This window comes from Globicephala melas, chromosome 1 (assembly GCF_963455315.2).
Source record: "Globicephala melas chromosome 1, mGloMel1.2, whole genome shotgun sequence".
Classification (NCBI taxonomy): domain Eukaryota; kingdom Metazoa; phylum Chordata; class Mammalia; order Artiodactyla; family Delphinidae; genus Globicephala; species Globicephala melas.
In genome coordinates, this window is record NC_083314.1 from 154,821,765 (window position 1) to 154,835,001 (window position 13,237).

The following is a 13,237-nucleotide window of genomic DNA, read 5'->3' on the forward strand; positions in this document are numbered from 1 at the left end:
TCACATTTCCTGAGGGAGGTTAACACTTACCTCTGGTGTAGGAAAAGACTCCTTGGTCGAGCTTCACTGAGCACTGTTACTGAAAGTATCACCTTTTAGTCATGACCAGTTCTCCATGTGTATCTTCCCTAGAGAAACCATTGATATGAAACCTACTCAGCTGCTTCTCTAGGGCTTCCTTTGGCATCACCTTCTTTCTCCACTCACTTCTTAACTATCAGGGAATTTCTCTGCAACTCCCTCCCAAACTAGACTACCTGAGTTCCAGTTTAGAAATGATACCCAGTTCTCCCTAGGCATTCCTTTCTAATTTCATAAGTTCCTCCCTAGGTTTGGTTGGGTGGGTGGGTTTGTTTTGTTTATTAGCTCCAGCTGACCTCAGTCCTTCTCGAATATAAGCTCTTCAAGGTCAGGAATCTAGTCTTTTTTTCTCTTTTTCTTCTGCAGTGCCCTATATCCCAATCTCTTGGGAAATGTTCAGTATATGCAAGATGGATGGATGTATGCATGCATGGATGGATGGATGGATGGATTTTAGCGATGATGTTCCAGTTGAGATTATCTCTTATTTATTGGTTTTGAATTCTTGATGTCACATCCTAATCCTTCTATGTAACACATAATGCTCCTGATCTATTACCACTAACCCCAAACCCAGGGGTTCATTTTTGTGTCCATTACGGTCTTCTCATTCTCATGTTGTGGAGGAGAGGCTGAAGGCTCTAAAGATTCCAAGGCCAGGGAAGTCATGCTTGTGACGATGTGAAGGCACCTTAACAGATTAAAAACAGAGAAAACTTGTCTCTGAGGTTCCAAAGACAGAACCACAACCAATGAGCAGAAACTCAAGCAGACAGACTTTGTCTCAACATAAAAGGAACAGTTAAATCTATTTCAAAATGCAAGTAGTGATCTCCCATCACTAGAGGTATTTCATCAGGTACCAGGTGACTACTGGGAGGGATGTTTTCAAGGAGTGGAAAGTAGAAGTGTTAGATGGATAGTTGGATTAAGTAACCTTTAAGATCCTTCAAAACCTAAGAACTATGATTCTCTGATTGCCTCAGCTCTGCTTTCTCAGGAAGTCCTAACATAGTAGCCCAAGTCCTCTTTCTTTCCAGTCCTCCTGGTAGCAGTAATTCTCATCTAATACTGTACTTCATGGCATGGCATTTGACTCCCTAATTCCCTTTCCTGTCCTTTTGCCTATTCCTGTAAGTGTATATGCCTTTACTTAACCCATGATATAACCCTCATGTTCATTTTTGAAGCAAAGTGGTCTTGTGACAAGAGCATAGACTTTGAGGCCAGACAAACTTAGATTTATATCTCATCTCCAATTGTTACCACCTGTGTGACTTTGGGAAAGCTTTGAGTACGGCCATGAGCCCCAGTTTTCTCACCAGTAAAATGGAGTTGCGTTAATATATGAATAGATATAATACATGTAAATGCACCTATCTCAAATAGTAATAAAGCTTTACATCTTTCTGCTTTTTTCTACAATATTTGGGAACCTAACTCACCAGGTTTGTTTCTTCAGGGACCCCATGAAGTCCTACCACCAACTCAATGAAGTTGAACTGGTATTTCCTTCCTTCCCTGACTCATTGCTTATTTGGATTTTTACTTGTGGCAATATCAAAAAATGAGAGGAAACATCCATATCCTGTGTGTGTGTTGAATGTTCTGTAAGAGTTTGCATGACTGCTTTCACAAGCAGGGCCATCCTAGAAGTCAGTCAGGTTTATACAGCTCCCACAGTGGACCCTACATGTGACATTCAGTAGGAAGGGATTTCTGGATCTCAGAAATGGTTATGTTTTCCTTGCATTCAGAAAGGCTTTTAGAAAACTGTTTCTTGGAAAAAGCCTTCTGAGATCTCTCTCCCCCAGAGACTGCCTGGACCAGCATAGAGGAGATACTAGATTCTTCTCAAATCATTTTTATTACTTCCCCCATTATTGGTATTCTATACTGTATGCTTCATTGAAAGACATTTATTGACACTTATCATATGCCGAGTACCATGTAGGAATGGTAAACAGAATCAGACCCTCAAGGAGCGCCAGGCTAATAGGGGACACCAGTATGTAAATATATATTGACAATACACTGTGATAAATGCAACAATACAAAGTACAGAAATAGCACAAAAGAGACAGTAAAGCTTATCCAGAAAAGCTTCCTGGATAAACAGATATTTATAAGGAAAAAAAAAAAAAGAAAGGGTATTCCAGGCAAAAGGGATGGTTTATTATTGTCAAGGCAAGGACCAGGTAAAACTGCAGGTTTTGAGAGAACTACTATAGTTAGAGATTACTGGAGTATAAGGTTTAAGATAAGAAATGACAGGTAATAAGCTGAAGAGGTAGGCAGGGGAAAGTAGTTTGTGGAGTTAGGGGAAGGGAGGTTTCCATTTTTCAACAGAGGGAAACAAACTAATATCAAAGTAGACTTAAGCCACAGCATTTTTTTTCCTTTTTTTTTGCTTTTTTCTGTCTAACTAATAAAGAACCTGGACTTCAGATGATAATATTGAATACAGTAGAAAAGATAGTGAATTAAGCTGTGGCTATACAGAAACCCAGAATCTTATACATATTTATTAAACATCTACTGTATTTGCAGCTTTGGGCAAGACGCTGTGTGGAAAAAAATATATATCATATGATATCACTTATAGGTGGAATCTGAAAAAATGTTACAAATGAACTTAGTTGTAACACTTTTAGGAAACAGACACACAGACATAGAAAACAAACTTATGGTTACCAAAGGGGGAAGTGCAGGGAGAGGTAAGTTAGGAGCTTGAGATTACCAGATACACACGACTATATATAAGATAGGTAAACAACAGGGTCCTACTGTATAGCACAGGGAACTATATTCAATATCTTGTAATAACCTGTAATGGAAAAGAAACTGAAAAAGAATACACATATATAAGTATATAACTGAATCACTTTGCTGTACACCAGAAACTAACACAACATTGTAAATCAACTATATATCAACTGTAAAAAAAAAAAAGATTAAAACAGTCCCATCCACAAATGTATTTCAGTTTCATGCGTGAATTAAGTACTAAGAATAGAGGAATGAGAAGACAAGTTACCTATCATGGGTAGAAACTTTTCCCCATCCATTTTGACAGAGGAAACCTCGGACTTTGCTGAACCCACCACCCACCTCACCAACAACCAGCACCCCTGAACCGGATACCAGCACTGTACCCCAAGATGCTGCCACCATCCCCAGCTCAGCCATGCAGGCCCCCACAGGTAAGAGCAGATCACAGTATTAGCTGCAACAAGCCCCAGGCCCCAGTGTCTATATTTTCTCTTTTACTGTACCGATAATTAGCCCCCTATCCATTTATAAATCTAAACAGAATCTTAAACAGAAATTTTTTTAACTTTGAAATAACTTCAGAGAAACCTCCATTCTGTCAAAACAATCAAAGAAACTTGGGTAGATGTTCTGTGAACTCAGCGTTGGGGATCTGGGGCACGGGGGTGGGGTGGACATGGGGCCAGCACCAGGAGCTTCCTGGCCCAGTTTATAATTATACCCATCCTTTCCAGTTTGGGGTGCTCCCTCTTTAGTGATCCCTTCCAGAACCCTTCCAGCACAATAATAATTCTGCCACCACTCATATATGTATGACACTGCTCTGTTTTTTTTTTTTAATGTCATTGATGGTGGCAAATCTTGGTGCTGTGAAAGTATTTCAGTGCTCGTTTGATTCAAAGCAAAATCTGGTAACTAAAGTGGGTGCGTAACCACCTGGTTGTGCGTATCTGTTCCCATTTTGTAAACTATATATGGAGGTAACTCTAAAAGAGCTACCCCTTTAGAATAGATAAACATAGCCTCCCTGTGGGGTAACTAAAAAGAACAATACTCATTTTTTATGTCTAAATTAAGATACATATGTGAAACCTTACTTTTGTTACTCTGCAGATACTCCATCTTCTTAGGGAAATCTAAGCAATTGGAATGATCCCCATGGAAGTTAGGGTAGTCTTTTTCTTAGGAGTTGAATTTGTCTCTACCCAAATCCTAGAATGTTAGCACTTGAAGGGAAGGCCAGCTATAGTTTCCTCCCCAAATAACCTTTGGAAAACAACAGAGCCTGCAGTGGCATTTATGTCCAGCTCTAGTCAGGGTACTATCATGTGATTTCTCCAAATGTATCTTATGCATCTAGCCCCAGCTAGTTACTGGGTTTGCTTAGTCCAAAAGTGGCATTAGATTAGTGAACAAAGCTTAGGAGCTTTGACCCTAAGCTCCATGGAAGAGGAAGTAAAGATAGATGAACACCTTGGTGAAGATACTGATTACATTTTTCAGCCTCATGACACGCCCCCTAGGTGCCTGCATACCTGCTTGGTTTACTCCATATCCTTCTAAATATCACTTAGGTGCCTGGATGCCTTTTTAACAAAACCTAGAAGATTCATAGCAGTGGGAGCTTCATGACTGTGCCTCACTTTTCGGTTTAAATGATGTAGACCATCTCTTCTGGCAGTCTCGAAGCTGACAATCCCTCCCTTGGTCTGAATCTCATAGCCTAGGAAAAGTGGCAGCTTGACTTTGTATCCCTGTTTCCTGTTCTTGGCCAGGCTATCGCAGTCCTGACTGATCACTGTTTCACCACCCCAGTTGGACCTTTGCTCTTTCTGTGTGACCTTGATGTCACTTCCTTTTCTGAGCCTCAGTTTCCACACCTATACAACGATACGATTAGTCCAAGTTACCTTTATAGACCCTTCAAATGTTAACAATAAAAGCTATTATAGGGACTTCCCTGGTGGCGCAGGGGTTAAGAATCTGCCTGCAAAGGCAGGGGACATGGGTTCGAGCCCTGGTCCGGGAAGATCCCACATGCTGGGGAGCAACTAATCCCGTGCGCCACAACTACTGAGCCTGCGCGCCTAGAACCCATTGCTCCGCAGCAAGAAAAGCCACTGCAATGAGAAGCCCATGCACTGCAATGAAAAGTAGTCCCTGCTCACCGCAACTAGAGAAAGCCCACGTGCAGCCACAAAGACCCAATGCAGCCAAAAATTAATTAATTTTTTTAAAAGCTATCATAGATTGAAAGCTGTGTGCTACACTATATCCTTTATTACCAACCTTTTGGGGTTCTTTTAACTGCACAACACTTTTTAAGAGTTATTTTGATCAGAGCTATATACATGCTAATAGCCTAAAGGAACAATAGGCCTACAAGAATTATTACAAAAACAAGACGAACAGTCCCCTCTATACCCCTGTCATTTACTTCTCACCAAAGGCAATCACTTTTAATTTAGCTGATTCTTTTATTTATCTCCATATATGTAAGTGGAATGTTTATATTGCTTTTTTTTTCTTTTTTTTAGCTTGAGGCATTTTCAACTGACAACACACTTTAACTCTTCCTTTTCATTTTTTTTTTGGCAACCCAGGATTTAACTCTTCATCTCCTTACCCATTAACCCACCCACACATGCTTGTGTATCTTAATACTATGATATTATAATTGTGATTAGATTGAAATTCATTCATTTGTATTGTAACTTGTTATAGGCTATTCTCAGTTGAACTGTAGAGTACTATGATTACTTTTCCTTTATTGTACAAAATTTTGTTTTAGAGTAAATCTTGATTTCTTTGTTATGTGTTTATTTTGCTATATACTTATTAACTCAGCCTTAAACTCTCTTACTGCCATATACATCTTTCTTTATGTTCAAGCACGTTTTATATTCTATCCATTTCAAACTCTAAAAGAAATCTCTGCTGGAGCCTTCTGAGTTCCTTGACAACCTCTTCACCTCTCTTTTGTGTTATCCCCAGTTTGCTCCTTCCCACATCTTTATTTTCCCATGTAATCTTTCTTAAATTTATATCTTTCGTTTTGTGTGAAACCTGTTTATTCCCTTTGAAGCTTCTCTTCATCCCCATTATTCTGAAATTTCACCTAGGATGTATTTTTACCTACCATGTGGACACATAGTGTGCCTATTCCATTATTTGATTTCTTGAAACTTTCTTAAATTCATCAATGATTTTCTCCCACTTTTTCTCTATTCACTGTTCCTGGCATACATGTTATTCAGATGTTGAACCTCCTGAAGTCGTCCTCTATATTCTTGACCCTCTTTATTCTTATTCCTATTCTCTTTGTCTTTTTGCTCAACTTTCTTCAAGCTTTCCTCAACTCTGTCCTCTAAACTTTGTATTGAGTTTCTTGTTCCTGGCATTTTGCTTGTAAAAGTGTCATTATTTATTACTCTAGTGGCATTTTCCAAAGGGTATTTGGTAGAAAACCAGTCCTGCAAAGTGCTCTGCATAAAGGGATTTTATATACATTTAGGAATTTGGTCACATACATTTAGGAAAACCTTACACTCTGCTTACCCACTCTTGGATGTTTGCATCGGCTATGAAGAACTCTTTTTTGTTTTCTGAACTTTTTACTAGACTGTTTTTTTTAAGTACAGGAGGTACAGAGCTTTCCCGTATACCCCCTGCTCCCACACATGCATGGCCTTCTCCATTACCAACATCCCCCACCAGAGCAGTATGTTTGTTTCAATTGATGAACCTGCACTGACACATCATTATCACCCAAGGTCCATAGTTTACCTTAGAGTTCTCTCTTGGTGTTATACTTTCTATGGATTTTGACAAATATATAATGACATGTATCCACCATGATAGGATCCTACAAAATAATTTAACTGCCCTAAAAATCCTTTTTGCTCTGCCTATTCATTCTTTCCTCCCCACTAATCTCTGGCAACTAGTGACCTTTTTACTGTCTTTATAATTTTGCCTTTTCCAGAATGTCATAAAGTTGAAATCATTCAGTATGTAGTCTTTTCAGATTGGCCTTTTCACTTAGCAATATACATTTAAATTTCCTCTGTGCCTTTTCATGGCTTGATAGTTCTTTTTTTTTTTTTTTTTTTTTTTAGTGCTAAATAACAACATACGATTGTCTGGCTATACCAATAGTTTATCCGTTCACCTACTGAAGGACATCTTGGTTGTTTCCAAGTTTTGGCAACTATGAATTACGCTGCTATAAACATTCATGTGCAGGTTTTAGTGAAAACATAAGTTTTCACTTCCTTTGGGTAAATACCAAGGAACGCGATTTCTGGATCACATAGTAAGAGTATATTTGGTTATGTAAGAAATTGTCAAACTGCCTTCAAAGTGGCTATATCATTTTGCGTTCCAACCAGCAGTGAATGAGCGTTCATTTGTTGCTCCACATTCTCGCCAGCATTTGATGGTGTCAGTGTTCTGGATTTGGGCCAGAACAAATAGGTGTATAGTAGTATTTCATTGTTGTTTTAATTTGCATACCTCTAATGACATGTAGAGTAGAGCATCTTTTCATATACTTATTTTCCAGTTGTGTATCTTCTTTGGTGAGGTGTCTATTAACAACTTTGGCACATATTTTAATCAGGTTGTTTGTTTTCTTATTGCTGAGTTTTAAGAGTTCTTTGTGTATTTGGATAACAGTCCTTTATCAGATCTGTCTTTTGCAAATAATTTCTCCCAATCTGTAGCTTATCTTCTCACTCTCTTGACATTGGCTTTCACAGAGCAGAAGGTTTTAATTTTAATGAGTCCAGCCTATCAATTATTTCTGTCAGGGATCCTGCCTTTGGTGTTATATCTGAAGTCACTGGCATACCCAAGGTCATCTTGGTTTTCTCCTATATTATCTTCTAGGAGTTTTATAGTTTTGAATTTTACATTTAGGTCTGTGATCTATTTTGAGTTAATTTTTGTGAGGGGTGCAAAGTCTATGTCTAGGTTCCTTTTTTTGCACGTGGCTATCCAGTTGTTTCAGTACTATTTGTTGAAAAGACTGTCTTTGCTCCATTGTATTGCCTTTGCTCCTTTGTCAAAGATCAGTTGACTGTATTTGTGTGGGACTATTTCTGCGCTCTCTATTCTGTTCCATTGATTTGGCTATTCTTTTACCAATACCGTACTCTCTTGAAGTTGGGTAGTGTCAGTCCTCCAACTTTGTTCTTTCCCTTCAATATTGTGTTGGCTCTTCAGGGTTTTTCCCTCTCCATATAAACATTAGAATCAGTTTGTTGATAGCCACAAAATAACTTGCTGGGATTTTGATTGGGATTGCCTTGAATCTATAGATAAAGTTGGGAAGAATGGACATCTTGGCAGTATTTTCTTATCCATGAACATGGGGATATCTCTCCATTTATTTAGTTCTTTCTTGATTTCGTTTATCAGAGTTTTGTAGTTTTGTAGTTTCCTTCATATAAATCTTGTACGTATTTTGTTAGATTTATACCTAAGTATTTTATTTTTGAAGGTGCTAAGGTAAATGGTATTGTTTTTAATTTCAAATTCCACCTATTCATTGCTGTTATATATGAAAGTGATTGACTTTTGTGTATTAACCTTATACTCTGCAGTCTTGCTGTAACTGCTTATTAGTTCCAGGAATTTTCTTTTGTCAGTGCTTTTGCATTCTCTACATAGACAATCATGTCTTCTAACAGATAAAGGGGGTTTTATTTCTTCCTTCCCAAACTGTACACCTTTCATTTCCTTTTCTTGTCTTATTACATTAGTTAGGACTTCTAGTACAATGTGGAAAACTCGTGGTAAGAGAGAACATCCTTACCTTGTTCCTGATCTTAGTGGGAAAGCTTCTAGTTTCTCACCATTAAGTATGATGTTAGCTGTAGAGTTTTTGTTGATGTTATTTATGAAGTTGAGGAAGTTTCCCTCTCTTCCTAGTTTTCTGAGAGTTTCCATCATGAATGGGTCTTTGATTCTGTCAAATGTTTTTTTCTGCATCTATTGGTATCATGTGATATTTCTTCTTTAGTTTGTTGATGTGATGGATTACATTGATTTTCAAATGTTGAATCAGTTTTACATACCTGGGTTAAACTCCATTTGGTTGTAGTGTATAATTCTTTTTATATATTGTTGAATTCAATTTGCTCGTATTTTGTTAAGGATTTTTGCATGTATGTTCATGAGAGATATTGGTCTCTAATTTTCTTTTCTTGTGAAGTCATTGTCTGGTTTTGGTATTAGGGTAATGCTGGCCTCATAAAATGAGTTAAGAAGTATTTTCTCTGCTTCTGTTTTCTGAAAGAGATTAGAGAGAATTGGTAAAATGCATTTTTAAATGTTTGATAGAATTCTAGTGAATCCATCTGAGCCAGATGCTTTCTGTTTTGGAAGGTGATTAATTACTGATTCAGGTTCTTTAATAAATATAGGTCTATTCAGATTGTCTTTTTCTTTTTGTGTGAGTTTTGGTAGATTGTGTCTTTCACCAGATTGGTCCATTTCATCTAGATTATCAAATTTGTCAGCATAGAATTATTCATAGTATTCTTTATATTACCCTTTTAATGACCATGGACCTGTAGTGATCCATGTAGTGATCCATCTCTTTCACGTCTGATATTAGTAATTTGTGTCATCTCTCTTTTTTCTTATTAGCATGTCTAAAGGCTGATCAATTTTATTGATCTTTTCAAGGAAGCAGCTTTCCTTGATTTTTCTCTGTTGACTTCCTGTTTTCAATTTCATTGATTTGTGCTCTAATTTTTATTATTTCTTTTATTATGCTTACTTTGGATTTAATTTGCTCTTCTTTTTCAAATTTCCTGAAGTGGAAGCTTAGATTATTGACTTTAGATCTTTCTTCTTTTTTTTTTTTTTTTTATTTATTTTTATTTTTGCTGTGCTAGGTCTTCGTTTCTGTGCGAGGGCTTTCTCTAGTTGTGGCAAGCGAGGGCCACTCTTCATCGCGGTGCACGGGCCTCTCACTATCGCGGCCTCTCTTGTTGCGGAGCACAGGCTCCAGACGCGCAGGCTCAGTAGTTGTGGCTCACGGGCCCAGCTGCTCCGCGGCATGTGGGATCCTCCCAGACCAGGGCTCGAACCCGTGTCCCCTGCATTAGCAGGCAGATTCTCAACCGCTGCGCCACCAGGGAAGCCCGATATTTCTTCTTTTATAGCGTATGCATTCAATGCTATAAATTTCCCTCGATTCACTGCTTTGGCTGTATCCCACAAATTTTGATAAGTTATAGTTTCATTTTCATTTAGTTCAAAATATTTTTAAATTTCTCTTGAGATTTCTTCTTTGACCCATGTGTTATTTAGAAATGTGTTGTTTAAGCTCCAAGTATTTAGGGATTTTTCACTTATCTTTCTGTTACTGATTTCTGGTTTTATTCCATTGTGGTCTAAGAACAGACATATTATATGATTTCTGCTCTTTTAAATTTGTTAAGGTGTATTTTATGGCCCAGAATGTGGTCCATCTTGGTGTATGTTCCATGTGAGCTTGAGAAGAATGTGTGTTCTGCTGTTGTTGGGTTAAGTAGCCTCTAATACCAATTATATCCAGTTTATTGATGGTGCTATTGAGTTTAACAGTGTCCTTACTGCCTGCCGAATCTGTCCATTTCTGATAGAGGGATGTTGAAGTGTCCATCTGTAATAGTGGATTCACCTGTTTCTCCTTGCAGTTCTATCAATTTTTGCCTCCTGTATTTTGATACTCTGTTGTTAGGTGCATACACAGTAAGGACTGACATGTCTTCTTAGATATTTGACCTTTATATCATGTAATGCCCCTCTTTATCTGTGATAACTTTCCTTGCTCTGAAATCTGCTCTGTCTGAAATTAATACAGCTACTCCCACTTTCCTTTGATTAGTGTTAGCATGGCATATCTTTCTCCATCCCTTTACTTTTAATCTATATGTGTCTTTATATTTAAAGTGGGTTTCTTATAAACAACATAGAGTTGGGTCTTGTTTTTTGATCCAGTTTGAAAATCTCTTTCTTTTAACTAGTTTATTTAGACCATTGACATCTAAAATGATTATTGATGTAGTTGGATAAATATCTACCATAATTGTTACAGTTTTCTATTTTTTTGCCTTTGTAATTTGTTCCTATTTTTGTCTTCCACTCTTTTTCTGCCTTTTGTGGTTTTAACTGAGCATTTTATATGATTCCACTTTTTCTCCTTTCTTAGCATATCAGTTATATTTCTTCTTTTACTTTTTTAAATGATTACCCTTGAGTTTGCAAATAACATTATAACTAATCCAAGTCTGTTTTCAAATAACACTATACCACTTCACAGATATAATAAGAATCCTAATTCCTCCTGTCCATCCTTTGTATGATTAGTGTCATTCATTTCACTTAGACATGAGTATGTATAAGCATGTACATATATATATATACATAAGCATACACAAATACATCATTACTATTTTTATTTTGAACAAACTGTCATCTGTTAGATCAGTTAAGAATGAGGGGACTTCCCTGGCGGTCCAGTGGTTAAGACTTCACCTTCCAGTGCAGAGGGTGCAGGTTCAATACCTGGTTGGGGGTCTAAGATCCCACATGCCTTGTGGCCAAAAAACCAAAACATAAAACAGAAGCAATATTGTAACAAATTCAATAAAAACTTTAAAAATGGTCCATGTCAAAAAAAAAATTTTTTTTTAAAATAATACGTTCTTATTTTGCCTTCACCTATTCTGTCTCTGATGCTCTTTTCTTTGTGTAGAGCCAAGTTTCTGACCTATGTTATTTTCCTTCTCTCTAAGGAATTCCTTTAACATTTCTTGCAGGGCAGATCTACAAGCAACAAACTCCATCAGTTTTTCTTTGTCTGAGAAAGTTGTTTTGTTTTGTTTATAAATTTATTTATTTATTTGTTTTTGGCTGTGTTGGGTCTTCGTTGCCACGCACAGGCTTTCTGTAGTTGCGGTGAGCAAGGGCTACTCTTCGTTGCGTTGTGAGGGCTTCTCATTGCGGTGGCTTCTCTTGTTGCAGAGCATGGGCTCTAGGCGCATCACTGTGCCACCAGGGAAGTCCTTGAGAAAGTTTGTGTTTCTCCTTCACTTTAATTTTTCGAGGGATAGAATTCTAAGTGGGTGGGTATTTTCTCTCAACACTTTAAATATTTCACTCCCTTCTCTTCTTGCTCACATGGTTTCTAAGGATGTAATTTTTTATTGTTGCTCCTCTATAGGTAAGATGGTTTTTTCCTCTGAAATCTTTCAAGATTTTTTAGCTTTGATTTTCTGCATTTTTGAATGTAATATGCCTACATGTAGTTTTTTTGTGTCATTTATCCTGTTTGGTGTTCTCTGACCTTCCTAATCTGTGCTTTGGTGTTTGACATTAATTTGGGGAAATTCTCTGTCATTATTGCTTCAAATATTTCTTCTATTCCATTATTTCTTCTCCTTCTGGTATTCCCATTATGTGTATGTTACTCCTTTTGTAGTTGTCCCACAGTTCTTGGACACCCAGTCTATTCTGGGTGGAGGCTTTTTTTTCAGTCTTCTTTTTTCTTTGCTGTTCAGTTTTGGAAGTTTCTATTGAGATGTCCTCAAGTTCAGTGATTCTTCCCTTGGCTGTGTCCAGTCCACTAATTAGCCCATCAAAGGCATTCTTCATTTCTGTTACAGTGTTTTTGATCTCTAGCATTGATTTTTTATTTTCTTAGAATTTCCATCTTTCTGCATACATTGTCCATCTGTTTTGCATGCTGTCTGCTTTATCTATTAGAACACTTAGCATATTAATCATAGTTGTTTTAAATTTTTAATCTAATAATTCCAAGGACTTCCCTGGTGGCGCAGTGGTTAAGAATCCGCCTGCCAATGCAGGGGACACGGGTTTGAGCCCTGATCTGGGAAGATCCCACATGCCACGGAGCAGCTAAGCCTGTGTGCCACAATTACTGAGCCTGCGCTCTAGAGCCCATGAGCCACAACTACTGAGCCTGAGAGCCACAACTACTAAAACCCGCGCGCCTAGAGCCCGTGCTCCACAACAAGAGAAGCCACCGCAATGAGAAGACCACACGCCGCAACTAGAGAAATCCCGTGCGCAGCAACGAAGACCCAACATAGCCATAAATAAATAAATAAATAAAAATTTTAAAAATAATAATAATTCCAACATCCCTGCCATGGCTGAGTCTAGTTCTGATGCTTGCTCTGTCTCTTCAAACTTCATTTTTTTGCCTTTTAGTTTACCTTATAAATAGGCCTTTAGTAATAATGGTAAGGTATGAGGGGAGGAGAAGTATTCTATAGTCCTATGATTAGGTCTCAGTCTTTCGGTGAGACTGTGCTCTTGGACTGTGAACTTTACCAGTGCTTCTTAGTCCCCCTCATGCCCCTTA

General features: G+C 37.8%; 1 protein-coding gene across 29 annotated transcripts in view; it reads left to right on the forward strand.

Annotated features, from left to right (window-relative positions):
• The window catches only part of SCMH1 (Scm polycomb group protein homolog 1), a 191,909-nt gene that overhangs the window by 148,716 nt on the left and 29,956 nt on the right, over positions 1-13,237 (forward strand). For 27 of the 29 annotated variants that reach the window (XM_060307134.1, XM_060307144.1, XM_060307146.1 and 24 more), the window contains one exon: positions 3,158-3,284. The exons of the other annotated variants lie outside the window; for them this stretch is intronic. In XM_060307134.1, coding sequence (XP_060163117.1) covers positions 3,158-3,284 — 127 coding nt within the window. The remainder of the gene's footprint in view (positions 1-3,157; positions 3,285-13,237) is intronic. 29 annotated transcript variants of the gene reach the window in all.